The 22,793-nt window shown below is 39.3% G+C and overlaps 1 protein-coding gene across 2 annotated transcripts; it reads right to left on the reverse strand.

Annotated features, from left to right (window-relative positions):
• Positions 1-22,523, reverse strand: CCNI (cyclin I). 2 transcript variants are annotated; one of them, XM_036337261.1, is made up of 7 exons: positions 21,993-22,522; positions 15,250-15,406; positions 11,815-11,943; positions 8,715-8,789; positions 8,431-8,571; positions 7,574-7,804; positions 1-1,571 (listed from the first exon to the last, which is right to left on the reverse strand). In XM_036337261.1, the coding sequence occupies exons 2-7, from the start codon at positions 15,361-15,363 to the stop codon at positions 1,128-1,130; spliced, it is 1,134 nt and encodes a 377-aa protein (XP_036193154.1). In that variant the 5' UTR covers positions 15,364-15,406; positions 21,993-22,522; the 3' UTR covers positions 1-1,127. The 2 variants fall into 2 exon arrangements, with proteins under 2 accessions (XP_036193154.1, XP_036193163.1); XM_036337270.1 differs by lacking the exon at positions 15,250-15,406 and having other exon boundaries at positions 21,993-22,523.
• Positions 22,524-22,793: the final 270 nt, after the last annotated feature.

Below are 22,793 nucleotides of genomic sequence, written 5' to 3' on the forward strand. Positions count from 1 at the left end.
TTAAGGACAACGTTTTATTGCTACCAGAGGCTTTTATCATCATCAATACATGGCTGGTTCTGGCTGCAATACCTTCTTCAGACTGCACAGGGAGCTCAGATTATAGGAGTCACTAAGAGAAATATAGGTAGGCTTGGGAGGCAGGGAATAACTTTTATCCAGAAAATCCTAATAGCTTAACATAAAACTAGGGAACTAAATTCAGTTATTACATGTCACAGACCCAATCATAGAGCTGCCCCAACATCACGACAGTCTCCCTTCTGATTATAGAGTGAAAAGGAGCTGATAAATTACAAAAAAATAAAATCTAAATTTTAGTTGTTACATGTTTCTTTGATAAGTACCTCAACATATTTATCACAAATTTCTTATCCAAATGTCAAAAATGCTTTTGCAAATCTAAAAGTATCCTAATTATATGACACTTTTCAGTTTAAGATCATCAAAAATAAAAATAATTTTTTTTCCCAAATCCTAGAAACTGAAATGAGACAAACACAAAAATCAATGTGGCAATGTGAGTCCTTTTTCTATTATCATCTCTGATTCATTTGGGGCAATTTTGAAGTACCTTTTCAGATTAATTTGAATTTGAATCATGGATTAAATATGGCTGTCAATCTGAAATAATCTGTTCACTGAATTGCTAAAAAAATAATTTTGAGGGTTTCCTAATCAGTGGAAGTCAGGCTATAGATCAACATGCATAAAATTCATTAAGTATTCAATAAGAAAGCAAGCAAAAGCAAGAGGAAAATTAAGTCAGGACATGGGACAGGGTTTGCTAGCTATCAATTTTGGGACTTAAAAAAACACAACACTGAATATGAATTTTTAACCTGGGGAGCCTACATTACATTTTAGCAGAGTAAATGGCAGAACTGACAAATACTACAAAAAAATTTTTTACTTAAAATTGTTGGATCTTTTGAATTTTATACTTTTATTTGGTCTTTAAGTGCTTAAATAATGTTGAATTATAATTAGCCACACTAATAAATGGTTTTGTTTCTTTTCTGGCTCACTTCAAATCAGCCTGACTCAGTATATACCTTCCCTGGTCTTCCATGTTCCTGCTCCCAGAGTAGTAGACCTCAGCTTGCACTTAAAGGTAACACCTGAAGCTACATGACAGACACAGGCTGCAGAGGAGGACAAGGGGAAGCATGTCCCTCCTGCCTTGACAAATCAGTGCCACACACAGACCCCACATTTTCTGAAGCATTATCTTCATTATAGAGCCGTTTGATTCCATCATAGAAGTCATCCACTTCCATTTCCTCTACTTTGCGTTTGGCAGAGGCATGCTTGCACCCACTGGCAGCTGGGAGATGATGATAGAAGGCTGCTGTACCTCTGACTGGCACTTCTGGTTTGCTGTTGTCCTTGGAGAAATCTGGGCCTGGGACAGAGGAGGGATGTAATCTGTACGCTCCTTTGTCACAGTTCACCAGGGTGTGCTTGAGGGGACGGTAGACATAAACGGAATTTAGAGGCAAGGAAGACTGCAGAGTAGAAAGGTGATGTGCCACAAGCTCCCGACAGTGGATCAACTGGGAGCTATCCATCTGGGATGGGGGGGGAGGGAAAAAAGTTGGTAATTTAATTAATAACATCGGCTGCTCCATCATCTTTGCTGGCTGCGTTTCTATCCTGTGCCCTCTGCACCCCAGCTTCCTTTACTCACCCAGTATTTTCTACCTCAAACCCATCTATTCCTCCAGCTTACCTATCATCTTAGGAATCCTGCCCAAATTCTGTATTTTTAATATAAATATCTTTGAAACTTGAATTCTGTATTTGCAATTGTATGCTGAACATCTTCATGAAAGTAAAATCGATTCTCTCCTGTTCAATGCTACATATCCACAACTGCTTTTGTCCAGTCCACTCCCCTGCCTCTTCTAATCTCTTCAGTGATTAAAATTAAGAATTTAAAGAAGAAGCCAGAGGCAAGAAAAAATTTAAATAAGAAATAGGAAAGGCTTCCTGGCCTTGAGAATAATTTAAGTATTTTGCTTTTTAGACAGTAAGTGAGAACTTTTGACAAGTCATATTTTTGTAGAAAAATAGCAGGCTTGACAACACTGGGAAGAAATGATTTTGTTTAATTTGGAGTTACACTAATTCCTTCTTACCCTTCAGGACAGTTCAAATATCAATCCTTCCTGAAGCCACCCTTGACTCCCCCCAGCCTTTTACACACCCAAATTCCAGAAACATCTGTTTCTATATCAACCTGTCATCAAACTCAACCACATTGTATCAGCATGATCTATTTAAACATTTAACTTTTCTATTATAGACTATAAGATTCCAAGATCTTTTGGAAGGCCTTCAAAATCTTACCTCTGGTAAAGAGTCATTAGTCTCAGCCCTCTGTTCTCTGTAATTATAGCTGTACTCAAAATAATCTTCCTCTAGCAACATATATTTCTTCCCTATTCAAAGTTCTTTGGTGGCACCCCAATGCCTACCAGCAATAAGCTCACTTCTTTAGCTTGCTATTAACAAGGTCTCCACAATCTGACCCCAGCCTTCTTATCCAGCCTTATTTCCTAACATATCCCAATTTGTGCTCTCCATTCCTGCCAATGGGCCTGCTCTCTATTCTGTACAAATCTTGCCCTTTCTTACTTTACTCTTACTCAGCCTGTTTCTACTTGTTGAAATTGTATTACCTACCTATTACCTTCCAGGTCTGGCTAATTACCACCACCCTCCTGGAAGCCTATTTAACTATCAAAGGATCACTTTCTAGTCATATACTTCATAAGCATTTTTGGATATTTCTTAACCAAGTTTTATTCACATCTATATAACCTGTAGCACACAAGCATGACTGTTTGCAATACCACAGAAAAATAACGAAAAATAACATACTCTGCAAGAACACATTTGGTCACAGATTCTTTTTATCTCTAAATACATTCATTACTTGTTACCCAGGAAAACAGTGGAACAAAGCACACAGAAAAGGGATGGGATTTCAAAGTTCCTTAAGATGATTGGTACCCTAGCCAGTACTTCAAGAAGCCAACAAAAAAGAGGTGATAGAAATAAAAGAAATTGGAAAGTGAAAAAAGACTATATGTAAAAATGATTTCCAAAAAATAAGTACCTAGCTTAATAAATTGTGCTTTAGCAAATGAGTGATACTTAGTGGCCTAGAAAAGTAAAAGTACTATAAATATTCTACTGCTTTGATCATTAGGCATAATACCACAGCAGAATTAGGAAAAGAGATGAATTTCAAGTAAAAGGAAGACTATGTCATTATAATCTTTCACTGTGAAAAAAAAAGTAAGTAAATGGGTTGTTATAGAGATGAAAACTAGCAGAAAATTATACTATTAGCCCTAGCTGGTGTGGCGCAGTGGATAGAGCGTCGACCTATAGACTGAAGGGTCCCAATTTGATCCCAGTCAAGGGCACATGCCATGGTTAAGGGTTTGATCCCCAGTAAGGGACATGCAGAAGGCAGCTGATCAATGATTCTCTCTCAACATTGATGTTTCTCTCTCTTTCTCTTTCTCTCTGAAATCAATAAAAATATGCTGTTTACTAGTAAAAGTGATACAACTAGAAAGATATGAGAGATTAAACACTGAAAGTTTACAGGATAGACATCCAAATAGTTTACTGCTGGAAAGGGGGAACAGAACAGAAAGACATAAGTAATAGGTTCAGACGGATCCAGGTTCACTGCACAGCATGAAGCTCTGAGAAATCCTACCAGAACAGTCTGATCTTAGACACCTTCAAGAAGAAGTGGGAGACCCTAGTAAGTAAGGGGGGTCTGCTTCTTTAACTCACTACTCTAATTTTTATATTATACCACAGCAGGGAACATCTACTTTGAATTTGGGTAAGTTTTAACATCCTAAGATTATCAAGGAGGGCCAAATCAGTCAGGAAAAGGAGGACACTGAGGATAGCCACAGAATTAGAGTAATGAGAGAAAGGGTATGAAGAGAAAAGGGTTTAGGCATCTCAGAATGTTGACCAACAGGTAGCATATGAGCTAATAGGGGTGGGGAAACTAGGAGGGACAAGAGGGAGCTTGTCTTTCAAACCAGGGAACACTCACTGTACTTTTAAGTCTGGAAGGAACACAGGCAGAGCTAATGACAGTGGCCTCTGCATAGCATGAGATATCTGTGATGGGCCACTGGCAGTCCTCTCAACCCAGAGCAAAGGGAAACATGTCAGACGTAATTCTGGCATGATCTCACCAACATGAATTTCCTATACCAGAATCAGAAATCCAGAAGGAATATCTGATATTACTATGGCTTTGTCCCAGGTCTAATCACAAAGATTACCTAAACACAGGCGAGTGTAGCAAAGACAGAACTGAATCTTGAAGAATCAGGAGCCATCAGGTTTGGGCCACAAGGGTTGGCCACCAATCCAAGATGGTTTTAGAGAACTGCTAAGATCAAGTCCCAAAGTCTCTAAAAGTTTTCTGACCTTGTGTTTAACTATCTCCCCCATTGTTACTTGAATACTACATGGGGCAGACGTTCTTTTTAGAATCACTGTATTCCCAGTGCCTAGATCATAGAGTTCCCAATAGATGTTTGTGGACTATAACTATTTATATTACATAAAAGAATGAAACAGTGGTTTTCAAATTATGTTCAAACAGCTTACAGAAGGGAAGAGGCCATACTGAGTAGGACTCTGGACCCAACAGGTCTCTGCCCTAAACACATATAATCAAGTGATACTTTTCTATTTTGTATTCTGGGATTGTGTGTTGGGGGTGCTGATTTTGTTGGGGGTGAGGGAAGGGGTTCTAGTTCTGAAAGAAACTCTAAAAACCACTGGACTCGAATCTTTAAAGTTTGTGTGGTATTGAAACAGCACCATGTTTCTGTCTACTTTACTACTAAGGAGTCCTGTGTATCTCTGAAAAAGTCCCATGTTCCCTGGACTACAGGATAAAATAAAGGAGTTGAATGAAATTATTTCTAAGAAGATTCCTTCAATTCCAAGCTTATGATACTCCTTCAGTAAAGGGGGAAGCTAGACTCAGCGAACACTTCCTTCTTCCAGCACCAGACTTATGAGAGAGAAGCAGCAGCTTCTCCAGTGTTCTTCAGTAGAGAGCAGCCCTCAAAGCTATGGAAATACACATGCTGTTTACATTCTTTTTATCTATGCTTCAAAGTCTGTCCTTTCTCTGTGACAGTAACACTTCATATAGCAAATTTTCTGTGTGCTAGCTTGGGAATAGGCACAGAGACCAAATCAAGTGGCATTGAGAAGGATGTCACTTGTTCCAATAAAAAAAACCCTATATAATAGAAGCTCAATATGCTTAGTGTCCGGTCGTCCATTCAATCTAAGCATCATATGCTAATGATATGCTAAGGCCACTCAACCACTCGCTATGCCATGCACTGACCACCAGGGGGCAGGCAGTTGACCAGTTGCTATGAGGTGCACCAGGGGCAGACGCTCAGATGGGTAGGTCAGCTTGCTGCTGGGGTCTGGCCAATCGGGACTGAGCGAGAAGGGCCGGACATGCCCTGGAGCCCTTCCGCAGACCCTCCCCCACTGGCCAACCTCCTGCATCCCTCCCCAGACCCAGTCATGCACTGGAGGGGTCCCTCGGCCTGGCCTGCACCCTCTCACAATCTGGGACCCCTCAGGGGATGTTGGAGAGCCAGTTTGGGCCCGATCACGAAGGCCAGGCCAAGGGACCCCACTGGCGCATGAATTCATGCACCAGGCCTCTAGTAAAATATAATATAGGCGGCTTTCTATTAATGCCACTTCCCTACTGCCACAGCCTAACGTAATGTAATATAATGTAATGATTTAATATTCAATTTCATTTTTCCAACACTCTAGGTAGGCAAAATAAATTTTCTGTGCTACACTATTCATATATATGGTATGATTGATGGTTTATGATAGTTTCTAAAACTTCTCACAAAATAGCAACTTTCTCCTAGGATTTACTTTCATTATAGCATTTATTTCAATAGAAATGAACACTTCTCAATTATTTCAACCTAACATATGCTATTAAAAGAATATATCTCACTTGTAAAGAAGAAACACCCTTGTTACACTAACACCACATGTCCCAGAAATGAAGAACAAGCTGAGCCATGCTAAAAACAGTGGAACAAAACACACAGAAGAATGGTGGTGCTCTGGCTAATGTGTTGCTCTGATCACTACCCTTTTCATAATGTCTTTCTCTGCTCACAAACTAGGGCCTGAAATTCTCAAAGCTAAGAGGTAGCCCTAAGGCACTTCTTGTATGTCTGCTGACTTCTACAGCTCACATCTATAACATCATTAGTTATAACTAATTTACACAAAACACCAAACTCAAGTATTACTCTCATTTTTCTTTTATAATATTCTTATAAATTTTATTAACACATTGTATGCGGGAAACGTGTTTACACGTTTTACGTATTTATACGTTCTACCAGTGTAGTAGAGCGCGGGACACGTATTAATACGTTTTTTATAGACTAGCGGTAGAATGCGGGTAACGTATAAATACGTAAACTAAAGTTATCGTTAACTTTACTGAACGTTGCCATTTGCGCAAAAAATTAGCAAAAATGGCCCGCGCCACCTGTTGGTAGTTTTACTACCCGCAAACAATGTGTTAATGTAACTGTAGCCTCTTTACTAAAATTAGTTTCTATATTAAAAATGTTTTTAAGCTCAGAATTTAAGCCTTTTCTCTAAATAAAATCCAATAAAACAAATCAGAGTAACCACTGCCAAATGAGAACAGGGACATATAAAGGGAAAGTAAGTTCATAAGTCTTTTACAGATTCAGTTGACAGGAGTAGGTTTACAGATCTAAATTTGTAAGTTCTACTTGGTCACATGAGTAGAACTAAAAAGAATTCTCTTGAAGTAATTAGTAACATATAGCACCATTACTAACTTTCCACTGGAATGAGAATTTTCCCACTAAACCGTTACATTTTATATAGATGCCGATAAAAATTTAAATGACCCATAACATTTTATACCAATTTGCAAATACAAGTGATGGACTAATCTCAGGCAACAACAGGAACTACCAGGACTAAACCTCTTTCAGAAAGAGAGCTTCACCCTTCCAAAAACTCTGGTACAAATACTTCCCTCTCTAACCAACACTAAATTATGTGCTTGTCTAAAAAAACAACTTCTTACAATTTATGTTTTTGATGCATCTTTTATAAAATGAGTAAAGTACTGTAATGAAACCTACAAATGCAGCTAGAAAGATTTTTCATATAAAACTAAAGGAAAATATATAATTGAAAATCATATTAACTTTTTCAAGATTCTTAAAGTTTTAAGTAATCTAGAAGAAGGGTTTAAAGTTTAAAAGAATCAAGAAAATACTATATATAAGTTTTACAGGAATAAAAAAGGCTAGCCCATAAATTGAAAGTGTAAATTACTTTACCTTTATCTACTCTTAAAAATGGTTTGCCATTTTAAGATTAGAAATGCCTCTTAGTGTTATAACCATCTGGTAACCCTATTTATCCAAGTAAGAGATATACTTGAAATGAACACTATTTAGACACCTACCTGTGCTTTTTGAAGCAGTTCAATTGTAAGAGGAAGCCAATCAGGAATGAGTTTCTCCATTTCCAAACTAACCATGGCCAGAGCAAGCATGGATCCTTTGAATTGTAGAAATTGGTTGCAGGCCATACAGTGAAGTAGTTGCTTGGTTAGGATTGCCAAATGTTGAGATGGGCTCAGTTTAGGCAAACTGAAAAGTAACTGAGGCCTAGTTGATACTGCAATGGCATGGAACTGGTGGGAAAAAAAAAAATCACAAGATCATCATTCTAGTTTTACTTAAATGTCTAGGTAAATTATGTATAGAAATTGATGAAACTTTTAGTGTTACTCAATTTCAATTTTGATGTTAGCTTCAGTGATTTGACATACACCTAATTTCTAATTTTTCCTTAGCTATTTGCAGTAAGTTCGCTTTTCCTAAAATTCTGAACAAAACAAATGATCAGGCAATCTACTTTTCTAGTTACTAAAATAGGATTATATCCTATATAATAAAAGGTAATATGCAAATGGACTGAACAGTGGAATGACTGGTTGCTATGACATGCACTGACAACCAAGAGGCAGATGCTCAACGCAGGAGTTGCCCCTGGTGGTCAGTGCACTCCCAAAGGAGGAGCACCGCTCAGCCACAAGCCAGGCTCACGGCAGGCGAGCATAGCGGCCCACCTCCGTGGCAGCGCTAAGGATGTCCGACTGCCGTCAGTCAGACATCCCGAGGGCTCTCGGACTGCAAAAGGGTGCAGACCAGGCTGAGGGACTGCCCCCCACTCTGCCGCCCCGCCCTGAATGCATGAATGTTGTGCACTGGGCCTCTAGTATTCAAATAAGAAACTAAAAAACTTAGGTATATTTACAATGTGAAGAAAATCCAATGGTGTGGCTGTGTGAAGGTCCCAATTCAACTTATCCAAAATAATTCTCTCCATCCTCAGAATTTCAGATGAAGAACATCCGCAGAAACTGTCTCTTGCCAACACCTTCAGTACTGGAATTCTCTATCCAAACCAAAGAGGGACAGGGAGGAGAGGACAGAAAGTTTCATTTTCAACTTTCATTTTAATAAACAAAAAGCAGGTGAACAAATGGAGAGAAATATTCAAAAAAGAGACATAACTAATTTTTAAAGAAAAACATTTACCTCATCTTCCTCAACAGTCTTGGCAGCTAGGAAAAAACAGCTGATTGCAATACAATTCAAATATTTTGGATGGGCCTAAAATTATAAAGAGCAAAAAAGCAACTTCAGTGATTTTTTCAAAAGTTAAGAGTTTATTTTAAAAAACTAGATATGCAGGTAAGACAAGTATGCATATATTCGATGGAAAGCAATCCATTTGATTCCCACCCATTGCTTTCTAAGATCAGTTCATTTTTAACTTCACAACCCTAGCCATTTGATATTCTATGGAAATACCAGCATCATTCCATTGCTGAAAGTTCAACCAATGTTAGTTAGCCTAAGTTCAATTCTGTCCAGCAGAGAAGAGCTTGATTTTAGAAGACAATTTTTAATTTAATAAATAAAATTCTCCAAAATAAAAATGTTTGTGTATGTGTATTTTTAAGCTAGTTTTATTCTCTTTACCTATCCCATCAGTAAAATTAACATACAAGGTGTTAGGAGAATTAAACAGAAGAAAATATAAAAAGAAGGTTATTAATAAATTTCAAGTGCTTTTAAAAAATTATAGGATGATAGCAGACAAGTAGAAATGTTTTAATTATTAATGTGCACACACACAAAATTATATATTCAAGTTCCATAAGAATGAAAGGATCCTAAATATATATAGAATCAATCAGTGGGTTAAAAAAAGTTCTTAGGTTTGACACCCATAGTAGGGCTGGAATTTGCCTGTTTTCCATATCTACAATAAAGTTGGTCCACTTTCTACCTTACTGATAGAATAAGGGTTTGCCAATCCAGCATCAGAATCTAGTTTTAAATAACCAAAACAATTTAGTACTAATTATATTGTATGACAGAGGTAAGTTACACAACACAAAGAAAGCCTGTGTCACCGTGTATTTTATACTTAAACATTACATTCATTTCTGTGAAACTGGGGAAGCCTTCTGATGACCATAGTACAACCCTGATTAACTAACTTTTTAACAAACATGCCAATAACCATTGCACCTCAGTACAAGTGGCATACTGTCTAGGAATCTTAGAATCCTCTGCCTGTATGAGATAATAAAAGATGGTTCAATACTATCAATATTTTAAAATAATCACTAATACTAATCAGTTAATACAGTTCAGAAAGTACTTCCATAAATACTGTCATGTCTATTACATCTTTTTATAGATGAGAAAACAATGTCAGAGGTTAGAGACACCAACAAGTGGTCTAGGAAGTGAGCCAGATCTTGTTACTAAGATAGTTTTCCAGGTTCCCTCATTTCCCCATGTGTACAACATATCAAACCCACATCTATGAGGTAATTGGAGTTCATTACAAAGATCCCAACAGTTACTAACTTCAAGTAGGCAATGCAACCCCTAAATCAAGGGCACCAAAAATAAATTTAGAAATAAAAAGAATCCCAGCAGCAAACGTGCGATTTTATTTTTCAACTAACAGGTCTCAGTCCTGGATGTACATCGGGATGTATTCTTCACATACAAACATGCAGATCTCACTTACTAGAGATTCTTTTAAACATACTTTTAAAGAGCTTCATAGCACTTTATTCTGCACAGCTAGGATTAAGGCTCCATTCTTTGCTGTAGCCCTTTTATTTAAATTTTATTTAAAGTTTAAGTGCCTTTATTTAAACTATGAATACATTTTAGATTGTTTCAATATAGACTAACCATCTAAATAACAGTACTATATCTGATGCTAACAACATTGACAGGCCCCATTAAATAAGAAATATGAAAAAATCAGATTATACTTGGCAAAATTCTGTTTTAGAAACTTGCCCAAATCAGTTTAAAACATTTAATAAGGTCAGTAATAATCTTTTCTATAATAAAAGCTACAATAAGTTCATGAATAATTTTTGAAGAATATATGACCCAAGAAAGGACACTGACCTTAAAAGCATCTTTCTCTGTGAAAGGGAGGTTAGTTGTTATAGGGAACCAGGATGGAGGGGTGGGGGACTTGATACTGAGAAAAGTAGGCATCTCAGATAACCCAGATTTTAGGCAATTAGTATCATTGTAATTAAGGTTTTTTAAAGTCTCTTAGGAGTATTAGTTTGAAACATAAAAAGGTAACTGAATAGCCATCCAAATGGCTTCTATGTTGCATACCTAATAAAAAAGAGTATAGAACCCTCAGTACTGAATTCATAGTTCCCCCAGCTTATATAATCCTAGGCATACACATAACAACTGAATGCTTTGTAAATTTTTTTATGCCTTGCCATTAAATAAATGCTAACTTTCTGCTTTGAATCTGTTGAGGGCCCACTATGACTGATTCTGCATAATATAACCAAAGATATACCAACAGGATCAATATAAACCATATTCATATTATTTGCCATTCAACAAAAATACAAGTTACTTTATGGCAGTTCAGTTCATCTTGTTATGCTCCAAATGTATGCCTCTAGAAAGTACATATTGTTCAGAAAACCAGACAATATTCAGTAAACAAGAAGTGACAAAGAAAAATGTGTAATAGGCTTATACTTTTCTAGTTTGATTCACTGTCCACATTAGTACACCAATATGTTAAAAGATGACTAAACATTCTGCCAATGCTATATGGTTTGCATTAAAATCAGGAGATCAAAAATTTCATAGGTTAAGCATAAGTTAGGAATACCTGTAGCAAAAAAATTACACAATTAGAAACATTCCTGAAAATTTAAAGCAATAAAAGACAGCATGTCGCCAAAACCGGTTTGGCTCAGTGGATAGAGTGTCGGCCTGCGGACTGAAGGGTCCCAGGTTCGATTCCGGTCAAGGGCATGTACCTGGGTTGCGGGCACATCCCCAGTGGGAGATGTGCAGGAGGCAGCTGATCGATGTTTCTCTCTCATCGATGTTTCTGGCTCTCTATCTCTCTCCCTTCCTCTCTGTAAAAAATCAGTAAAATATATTAAAAAAAAAAAAAAAAAAAGATAGCATGTCTTCGTACAGGTACACATATCACATCCACGAAGATTTTCCTATTCCTTTCCATCTTACAGAATGTTTACTAATACCCCCAGTTTAGCATATAAAGCCTCAAACAAGAGGCTGCGTTTAAGTGTATTCTAAAGTATTTAATTACCTTTACAGTAGCTAAAAACCTGTCCAAAAGACTGCTAGCCAGAGCAAATGTTTCTGGGTAAAGGTTGAATTGGTACTTGAGTTTGGCCAGCCACTGAATCACTTCATCTCTCTGGGATGGAGAAACATTCTATAAGGGAACAGTGAAAACATAAAATTAAAATAAAACAAGTAAAGTTTCAAGTTGTCATCAAGAATATGTTTAGAATTCTCTCTTATAAAAGGTTAGCAAGTGCTATGGAATAGTGTTTATATATTAAAAATGTTTTTAAGTTTTTTCAAAATCTAGCAAATAAGATAAATGAAGATAAAAGTTTATATATTAGTTATAGCATTTAACATCAATTTCTAATATTCTAATTCTTTATTAAATAAAATATTCACTATGTTATCTCACCATCTATTGATAATTAAATTGAGGTTTTCAGGTAATATAACATTTTTAGTTTAGGTAACACTTATTCATTTTGAAATTAAGTTTTTCCAATTCTTGAGAATAATGTAGTGAATTTTTAAGACAACAAATAGTCATTAAATTATCTTAGGAAATATAAATAGATTACAATAACAGAATGATAGCCCATTAAAAACAAAGCTAGCCCTGGCAGGTGGCTCCGCTGGTTGGAACATCGTTCAGTAGATCAATTGTGAGGCAACCCATTGATGCCCCCCCCCCCCCCCCCCCCGCATCCCCTCTGTAACATATCCTCGGGTGAGGATTAGAAAAACAAAAAACAAAGCTAAAATCAACAGGAATAAATAAAAGACATGAGGGACAACAGACAAATTACATTTTAAAATGATAAAAAAATATGAAAGAAGAAAAGTCACCTGAACTAACTTACCACTGGAGAGATTACACAAACACAAAACATATTGTTTCAAACCTCCTATATCTTATTTTTTAACTGCTGAGTATAGGCTTAATTTTTAGAAGGTACACACTTTAAAGCAGTAATGGTCTAGATGTCTTTACTCTTAAGTTTTGAAAGCACAACAAAAATAAAACAAAACAAGCCTGGCAACACTTAATCTACTAATAATAAATAAAACAACCATGAGTACTACTTCTGCCAGGTAAACACAACCAAGTACAGAAATGACTCTGAGATTAGAAGAGTATTTTCAGTGAGTATTCCAAACAAGTAAAGGTTTAATCCAACCTTTTGCTTTTCTCCAATTCCCTCCTTCTACCTTTCTCTTCCCCCACCTAAATCCTACTTCAAGGATCTCTCACAATTCTCTTAATTTGCATCCCCTAACCCTCAGTTTAGGATAGTGGTTACACAGAATGTTATAGACTTTTTTTTTTTTTTTGGTTATAGACTTGTTACTCCCTTTCTATGTGCTCCCATAGCACTCTACTTTCCTTATGAGATAGCATTACAGTTTCTTGGTGATTTGGCTGAGTTCTCTTGGGGTAGGTTTGTATCATTTTTGTTCACTGGCATATAATAGGCTCACAGTACACATTCATTAAATGAACATTGATGATCATTTCTTTATAATTCATCCAGGTTAGAGACATTCTTTTATATAATAATAGCACTTTTAGATATATGATAATTTTGTCACATGACTTTTGAGGGGATTAAAGACTGGTCAAAGTGACATACACTTTTTTTATTTTTTAAATATATTTTATTGATTTTTCACAGAGAGGGAGGGAGAGGGATAGAGAGTTAGAAACACTGATGAGAGAGAAACATAGATCAGCTGCCTCCTGCACACCCCCTATTGGGGATGTGCCCGCAACCAAGGTACATGCCCTTGACCGGAATCGAACCTGGGACTCCTCAGTCCGCAGGCCGATGCTCTATCCACTGAGCCAAACCGGTTAGGGCGACATGCACTTTTAGATATTTCCAATTTATTTTTTCAAGTGCTTTTCTTTTTTTTTTTTTTTTTTTTTAAATATATTTTTTATTGATTTTTTTACAGAGAGGAAGGGAGAGAGATAGAGAGATAGAGAGTTAGAAACATCGATGAGAGAGAATCATCGACCAGCTGCCTCCTGCACATCTCCTACTGGGGATATGCCCGCAACCCAGGTACATGCCCTTGACCGGAATCGAACCTGGGACCTCTCAGTCTGCAGGCCGACGCTCTATCCACTGAGCCAAACCGGTTTCGGCAAGTGCTTTTCATATACAAACATAAAACAGCTTCAAGTTGTTTATATAAAGACGGTTACCATTATTTTGGAACTCTTAAGGAATCTTAAAGGCCATCTAATTATTGATTTTCAAATACAGGATCTCAAACCACTGGGCTACCAGGCAAATCAGAATCATTGAGGAGGCTCCTTACAGTGCTTCCAGGCCCCACCCACACCCACTGGGCTTGCAGTGGCATCTGTGGAAATTTGTATTTTTAAAAGCTTCATAGTTTTATTAATATGCATTCAGTTTATTAATATAATTCAGTCTAACCACAAAACTTCAAAGTTCTAACATCTCCGATAAGTGATCCTCTGCTTTGGATATTTGTTCATTCCACTGTGGAAAAGCTACATAAATTATTGGAAAGTTTTTCTTCACTATATTCACAATATTGTCTTAAATTGAATCTTAAACTGCTTCTTTCTAGTGGTCACTTGGATTGGTTCTAGTTCTAGCCACTGGAGTAATATAGAATAGAGCCATATCTTAAACAATAGCCCTTTAGTTAATGACGGGTGTTACACCCACAGAGTCATCTCTTTTCCTGATTAAACATCCCTTGCTCTTAAACCGTTTTATGTTTGACATGATTTCCCTTTTACCATTCCAGTTTTTCTTTTTCTAGATATATTCTTTTTAGTGTGTTTCTTAAATTGAGACATTTCAGTTGTTGTCATTAATGAGCAATAAAGTAAAACTATTACCTCACTTTGTCTTACTAGTAGATTGGTTATTTCATTAATCTAACCCTAAATTTTGTTTTGTTTTGGCAGCAATGTCATGTTGACTTATACTGAACTTTTTTTTTTTTTAAAGGGTATATAACCAACAGTAATTGAGAGCTCGACTGGCTATCTCCCTAGAAGCTTCCAACATTGTATTACCTTAGTAGTTTACTCAAACTCTTTATAAATATTCAAGAAATATAGTGCAATTTTTTTGTTCCCTAAAGACAATGATATATACTCAGCTTCCATGGCTAGCTATATATGTAGAAAAAAAGGCAGCTTACTACTGTAGGTATTGACTATGAGGAAAGAAAACAGACATACCTATCTTCCTAAAGCTGTAATTCGAATAAAAATAAAACAAGCAAACAAAAACAGTTCGTTCTTGTTTCAGAATAAAACAAGGAGATATTTCTAAAATAAAGAATAGAGCATTTCCTTTAACGGTACATATTTCTCCAATGCATGTCAAGACACTATATAGGACAGCAGTACACTTATTTCTAATAAAAGTAATCTATCTAGAGTAAAGAGAAATATCATTACCTGGTTTGTAGGCATTTTCGGCACATTTACCTTCCACATCTGAGCTTCCCTAGAGATTGCCTTTTCCAAAAGGAAAGACAATCTCTGGTTTTCCAAAGGCCCTGGAAACTTCATGATATCCTTTGGTTCTGCCTGGTTCCCAGCTTGATGTAGCTACCTATAAAATAAAAGACAATACTCTTTATGTAATTATAGAATAAGTATAACAATGTATAAATATGCTGGTTCTTATTAAGCAATTCATAAAACAAAATAAGAATATTATGAGGCAGTACAGGATTTTATAGCTCTTTAAAATATATATTAAAAATTTACAATAGTTATCTAATGCATTCTCACCTTAAATTGGAAACTCAGTTATAAAGAGAAAACATAACATGGCTTTATGATTGACAGAACCCCTAGAGTCTGATCAAACTATAGTATTAATGTGTCAAACTGTGACGAAGAATTTTAAGTCGAGTTTTTTATACTAGGAATTCTTAGAAGTAGTAGTCCCAAATATTCCTCTTAAAAAAAAAGTTACATCAACTACATTAAATCCAACCCACTGCCACTTAATCAGTATGAAACCATCACTTAAGTAGGAAACTATCTTTTTTAAAATTTTTTTTTAAAATATATTTTATTGATTTTTTTACAGAGAGGAAGGGAGAGAGATAGTTAGAAACATCGATGAGAGAGAAACATCGATCAGCTGCCTCCTGCACATCTCCCACTGCAGATGTGCCCGCAACCCAGGTACATGCCCTTGACCGGAATCGAACCCGGGACCCTTCAGTCCGCAGGCCGACGCTCTATCCACTGAGCCAAACCAGTTTCGGCCTTTTTTTTAATTTTAAAATTTTTGTTTTTCATTAATTCTCATGGTTCAAAAATACATACAAATAGCATAGAGTAAAAAAAGGCATTATGAAACCATCTTGAATTGAGCTTCCAATACAGTGTCCTAGCCTCATATGTGAATATTTAAATTAGAACTGAAGTTAAAATATAACTCCTCAGTCACACTAGACCAGGGGTGGGCAACCTTTTTGTGAGTGCGTGCCAAAACCAGAAAAATCTGACTCAAAATTCTTCTGCGTGCCAACCCTAATTTTCTGAGAACATGTTACACCTACTTGATATCTCTTAAGGTGTACATATGTGAAGAACCTTGAAGAAATAATAAAATTCATTCGAGCGACAAAAACACAGTATATGACAAAAATACATTTATTTTTTAATGTATACATGTACACTGATAGTCCGACAGAAAACTTTATGACTCCGTTTGACATTATCAGTGGGACTTTTGCTGCTGCATCACTGATGACAGAGATTTTACATCAGGTTTATATTTTGTGACCTTCAGAGATATGCACAAGCTACTACTTTCATCCGTCAGGCTACTCCTACTATGAGACTTAACAAAATTCATCACTGAGAACAAAGATTCACAAGCGTATGTGGATGAAACCGAAAACACTGGTCGGATCTAGGAAGGCAAGGAGAGTTAAGGCAGAGGCATAGAAATTGCTCTTCCCCTCTCTCGTCAATCCATGTCTATGGTCTTTAAGATAACTTGTTATGTAAAATTATTTATTTATCTAAGATGCACCTACACTGAATTTATCCAAAAAATAAAAAAGTCAATATTAAGAAAAACATTGTAAATGGAAGACTAAGAGAGGGTTTCGCATGCCAGCAAAAGTTACTGGCGTGCCATGTTTGGCACGCATGCCAGGGGTTGCCCACCCCTGCACTAGACCCATTTCAAGTGCTCAAAAACTCCAAGTGACTAGCAGATATTACATTGGACAATACAGAAAAGGAACATTTGTATCAATGCAGTAAGTTTTATTGGGGAGTGTTGATCCGAAAACTCAATAGTAAGGTGACTGGCACTCTAAATCAAGCAGCAAGTTTAAAGAGCCACAGTCTAAATCAGTGTAGGGCAACTGACAGTCCAAGAGAAATGTCTAAAAAAAATTTTTTTTAAGAGAAACTATAGATTTGAGAGTTATGACTGTGTGTAGATAACTGAATTGAGAATTGCTTAAGAATGAGAAAACTTAAATAGATTTGATGAAAGCTAACAACTGGAAAGATAACTTCAGAAAACTAAAAAGATTATGCAAGAAGGTAAATGTAACTATATGCCACAGTATTAACATAGCAATAATAATGAAAACACTAAACAGGATTTTAACAAACATTAAAACTATGTTGGGAGGATAAGGGGTGCTGAAAGACAGAATGAGAGCTATATCTTTATACTAATCTAAAATGCAAAAAATAGCAGTAAGGCAAGTTATTTGAAAACAGGATCTTAAATACCAAGAGAAACAGGTAAGAACTAATAGCAATTAACCTTTAGAGGAAAGTGGGAGAAGCCCTGCAGCAGGGAAATGCTGGTTTTCATTATAAACCTCATATAACTACTTCAGCACCTCAACTATGTACCTGTATTCTGTATATGCTTCAGGGTTTGTTTGTTTTCTAATTTCAATGTCTAGAATTAACACATGGAAAGTTACAAACTTTTTATATAACTAGAGGCCTGGTGCACAAAATTCATGCATGGGGAAGGGGGGTCCCTCATCCCGGCCTGCACCATCTCCAATCCTGGACCCCTAGGAAGATGTCTGACTGCCTCTCGCAATCAGGGACTGCTGGCTCCTAATGCTTGCCTGCCTGCCCCTAACCACCTCTGCCTGCCTGCCTGCCCCTAACTGCTCCCCTGTGATCTGATCGCCCCTAACCGCCTCTGCCTCGCCCCACACCCCAGACCCAGGCTGGCCACAGCTGCAGGGGACCGTGGGTAGGTGGCTTCGCCCGGGCCTCAGCCACAGGTACCCAGGACCGCGGGGCAGGTGGCTTGTCCCTCTCCTGGGCTGCAGACACTGGTGCTTGGGACCGTTGGGGGGGTGGGGCGCTGGCTTGTCCCTCTCCCAGGCTGGAGCTGCAGCCACTGGCGCCCGGGACCACAGGGCGTGTGGTTTGTCTCTCTCCCGGGCCGCAGCCTGGCTGGTCCCCATTTCTCTCTCCCCAGTGTTGAGTCTGAGCTGTTATGGCGTGAGGCCATGATGACCATTTGCACATTAGCTCTTTATTATATGGGACTAGAGGCCCAGTGCAAGAAATACACGAGCGGTCCCGGACTAGGAGAGGGCACAGGCTGGGCTGAGGGGACACCCCCCACCCCCCACCCCCACCAGTACATGATTTTCATGCACTGAGCCTCTAGTTAGGTTATGTAATGTCTGGTCACTGGGGTGTATACCTGAAATATAATGATCTATGTCAAATGTAACTGAAAATAAAAGATGATTTTTAAAAAAGTAAATGTAGCATTGTTAAATTTACTAAAGTAAATAACTTTACTGTGATTCTGTAAGAGAATATCCCTATTCTTAGGAAATACACACTAAAATTTAGGAGTAATGGGCCATCATGTATGCAACATACACACACATACATGGGGGAGGGGTGACAAATGATAAAATAAATAAGGTAAAATGTTAAGTGAATCCAGGTAAAGCATTTCTTTTTGAAATTACTTAAAAGAATGTAGAAAAGCGGAAAAAAAAAAAAAAAGACAACTTATGTAAGTAACTTATATTAGCAGGCTATTGTTTACATTCCTTTTTTTCTCTTAATCCTCACCCGAGGATATGTTTTTATTGATTTGGGAGAAAGAAACATCAACCAGTTGCCTCAACCAGGGATTGAATCCACAATCCCTGACTGGGAATCCAACCCAAAACCTCTGTTGTATGGGATGACGCTCCAAACTGAGTCATGAGGCCAGGGCCTACATTCCATTTTTAAGTCTCTAGTAAGACAGATAATACAATACAATGGAGAAAGCACTGGCTTGAGTTTTCTTTCTTTTACTGGCAGAACGCAGACTATTTTCTAATAAGTAAAACAGATTGAGTTAGATCAGTGGTTCTCAACCTTTCTAACGCTGCGACCCTTTAATACAGTTCCTCATGTTGTGGTGACCCCCAACCATAAAATTATTTTCGTTGCTACTTCATAACTGTAATTTTGCTAGTTATGAATCGTAATGTAAATATCTGATATACAGGATGTAGTTTCATTGTTACAAATTGAACATAATTAAAGCATAGTGATTAATCACAAAACAATATGTAATTATATGTGTTTTCCGATGGTCTTAGGCGACCCCTGTGAAAGGGTTGTTCAACCCCCAAAGGGGTCGCGACCCACAGGTTGAGAACCGCTGAGTTGGATGAATAATGAATCCTGCTAAGGAATAAAATACAAACACTTAAAATATAATTTTATTGTTTTAAGTAATAAAAGTTATCGTTGTATCTTGTTATATGCATACTGTTGGTTACAGCCAGAATTCTGAATGCTCAGAAAGAAAAGTCTCAAGGAACTAAAAAACAAAAGACTATATTCTGGTTGGCATATTACACTTCTAACTTTATGATAGTTTCTTTCACATTTCTTCTCCCATTCTTTCAATTGCTACTTCTGCTTCTTTCTCCATATTTATCAAATAGCTTACTGTCTAAGTGCAGTTTATAAAATCCTTATTTTACAGCATAAACTAAATTATAAATCTATATATGGGGCCTCCCGCTCATCTGAAACTATTGCAGTGATGGATATATAATAGAAACAACTTCTTTAAGAGAGAATTATATTTACTGTCATTATAACACCAACCCTATTAATAATTCTGTACTGGTGCTGACTTCTGGATCTTAAGTTCATCTTCTAAGTTAGATGGACTTATTAATGTAACTTATACAAGAACCTCATGTTCTAATATACCGCCTTGACTTTATGCCCTTAACTTAATGAACTACATTACCTGTAATTCCAAAACAGGCTGCTCCCTTTCCCAATCTCCATGCTTTTCCACAGTTCTTTCAATTTACACTTGTTAAGTAATTAACAAGTAAAAACAGTGAGGGCACCCTAGCCGGTGCTCAGTGGTTATAAGCCCACAGGTGAGGGTTTGATCCAGGTCAAGGGCACAGGCCCTTGATGATGTACCTCTGGGCAACCAATTGATGTTGTCTCTCTCACATAGATGTTTCTGTTTCTCTGTCTCCTCTCCCTTCCACTCTCTCTCAAAATCAATGGAAAATAATATCCTCGGGTGAGGATTAACAACAAAAACAAAAACACTGAGTGCTACCTGGCCAGGTATTATTCAAAGTACTATGCCATATTAACTGATTTAATCCTCACAAACCTTATGAAGTTGGTAGTATTATTAAGTTCATTTTAAAGATGAAGAAACATGCAAAGACATGTGAACTCTTTTCATTTTTAAAGTCTTATACAATCAGAATAAACCATGTACACACACTGTGAGCTTCTAATCTTGACCAAAAAATGTCTTAGCGCTCCATTCTAACCTACTGGGATGTCACACTGCCACATAAACTCAATCATCTATAATGCAAATCACCTTTACCGCGCCTTCCCAACACCCTAATTCTACCAGTCTGCTCTTCGTGAGTATTAAGGTTTTCCTGGTCCAGAAACTCAGACTCGCTCATCTGGTCCCAGGTTAGCGGATCTAAATCCTGCCCATTCTTTCTTACGCTGTGTATCCATCCCCTTCGGCTGGGCTGCCACAAATGACCTGCAAAGCTAGAAACAGGTAACACTACTGGTTAATCTTGTCGACAGATTCATTTTCAGAGCAGAGACTACCAGATGGCTCGGGTTTAAACTGTGGCCACTGGGTTCTAGCGGTGTCATCTACGGAAGAAGTTACCTCTTTTGGGGAAGCCTCAGTGTCCCTCATCTGTGAAAGGAGACTCCTCAGTGAAACCTGCCTCCAAGAGTCCTTGAGGATTCAATGAGCTGCAAACCACTCAGAACCGTAACTGTCAGGTAAGCCTCAACAAGTGTTACTGTTATTAACATCGGATCGCAACCTCACTGCTGCTGAAATGCTGTGGCTCCTCAACCACAGGACAAAGGCTAAACGGTTGAGCGTAACATTCCGAGGTTTTCCATCTGCGTCCATCCTGCCTCCCGGGATACTTCCCGCTGTTCTGCTACCCAATTCTCAAGTCCTTCCAGGGTGACGAGCTATAGAACCTAGAGCTTGGCAGTGGCCCTTCTTCCCCTTTTTTCTAAATTTCGCTATTTTTATCAGCCCTTCAGGGTGCAAGTCAAATCTCACCTCCTCTTCAAGTTCCCCCGCCCACACCCTGGGTAACGTTCCCGTTCCCCTTCTTCGTGTCCCGGCAGCACCGGCGGTCCACCCCGCTCGCTTGGCAAGCGCCCCGCTCGGCCATGGAAACCCTTGGCACTGTAGGCGCCGGGGTCTAAGGGTGGGAGTGGGAGTCCCCGTCTTTGTGCAGGAATGCAGGCTCGCGGAGCCTAGAAAATGAGCGACCGGGCAGTCCATCTGCAGTCCTTACAAAAAAAGTTACTCGGTGACAAAAAAAAGGGGGGGGGGCAAAGGGGAACAGAACAGGGCTGTTGGCAAACTGGGCAGGTGCCGAGTTGTTCTTGCGTGGAAGCGGCGAGGGAGCGTCCGGAAGGTCCCCGGGGAGGCGCAGGCGAAAGAGGGGGGCTGTGGCTGGCGCGGGGACTGGCGAAGGGGCGGGGGGGAGGATGTGGAGGGAGGGACGATGTTATGAGCGGGGGGCGGGGAGGAGGACCTCGGCGGGCGCAGCTCCGGGTGCTTCCCGGTGGGCGGCGCGCGCGCGCGCGGGTGGCGGAGACCCGTGCAGCCCCCAGCCCCGCCCGCTCACCTTCTCCTCCTCTTCCTCCTCCCGGGCAGAGCTCTTCGCCTCGCAGTGGTGACGCGGGGTCATCCGGGGTCCCGCTACCACCTCATCTTCCTCGGCGCGCGGCGGCGGGGCGCGCGGGACCAGGACCGGGCCGACGGAGGAGGGAGAAGAGGGGGAACCGGGCCGGGGGCCGGGGGCACTGGGATTCGAGCAGGACGCACGGCTGCAGCCGGTGGGTTGGTCAGCGAATCAGTTCCATGACGACCCTGGACCTGAGGCCGCCAGCGCCGGTCTCGCTCCTCCGACGGCCACCGCTAGTGCCCGGGTGGGGAGGGGGCTCCCTCTCTCCATAGGGCGGCGGGGGCCGGGGAGAGGCGGGGAGGGAGACCGGCTCTGCCCCTGCCCGGGGGAAGCGCCTCCAAGGGGAAATGGTGAAAGGGAGGAAGGGGAAAAAAGGAGAAAAAAAAAGGAAGGGGAAGGGGGGAAAATAAGAAAAAGCGAGACCGAGGCGCTGCCGCGTCCGCTCGCGGGGAAGGCTAGGGAGGGAGGAGAGGGAGAAAGAAGTGCCGGCTCCCTCGGCTCCGCCCTCTCGCGGACCGATCCCTGAACAGCTCCCGCCTTGTAAACAACACTGTATAGGACTCTCTTTCTACCCTCCTTTCCTTCCCCGTGCAGCGAACAGAGGAATCCGGGAAAAAAGCTAGGCCTTTGGAAAGGATCTGGGAAAGCTTTGGCACTGGGGCAAAAGGCGAGAGAACATCTCCTGTGGGCTGGGGAAATCCCAGGTGCGCGGACTCGTTTCCTTGGAGGAGCGGGTGTTCC

Source organism: Myotis myotis, unplaced genomic scaffold (assembly GCF_014108235.1).
Source record: "Myotis myotis isolate mMyoMyo1 unplaced genomic scaffold, mMyoMyo1.p scaffold_m19_p_1, whole genome shotgun sequence".
Classification (NCBI taxonomy): Eukaryota; Metazoa; Chordata; class Mammalia; order Chiroptera; family Vespertilionidae; genus Myotis; species Myotis myotis.

What these genes read in the sequence shown, in the direction of transcription:
- CCNI (XM_036337261.1), bottom strand. Translation starts at nt 15,363, where the DNA reads ATGAAGTTTCCAGGGCCTTTGGAAAACCAGAGATTGTCTTTCCTTTTG. An exon ending in CGAAAATGCCTACAAACCAG is followed by an intron (nt 11,944 to 15,249) that starts GTAATGATATTT and finishes GTTCCCTTATAG; the next exon opens with AATGTTTCTCCATCCCAGAG. An exon ending in AACTGCTTCAAAAAGCACAG is followed by an intron (nt 1,572 to 7,573) that starts GTAGGTGTCTAA and finishes CCCCCATCCCAG; the next exon opens with ATGGATAGCTCCCAGTTGAT.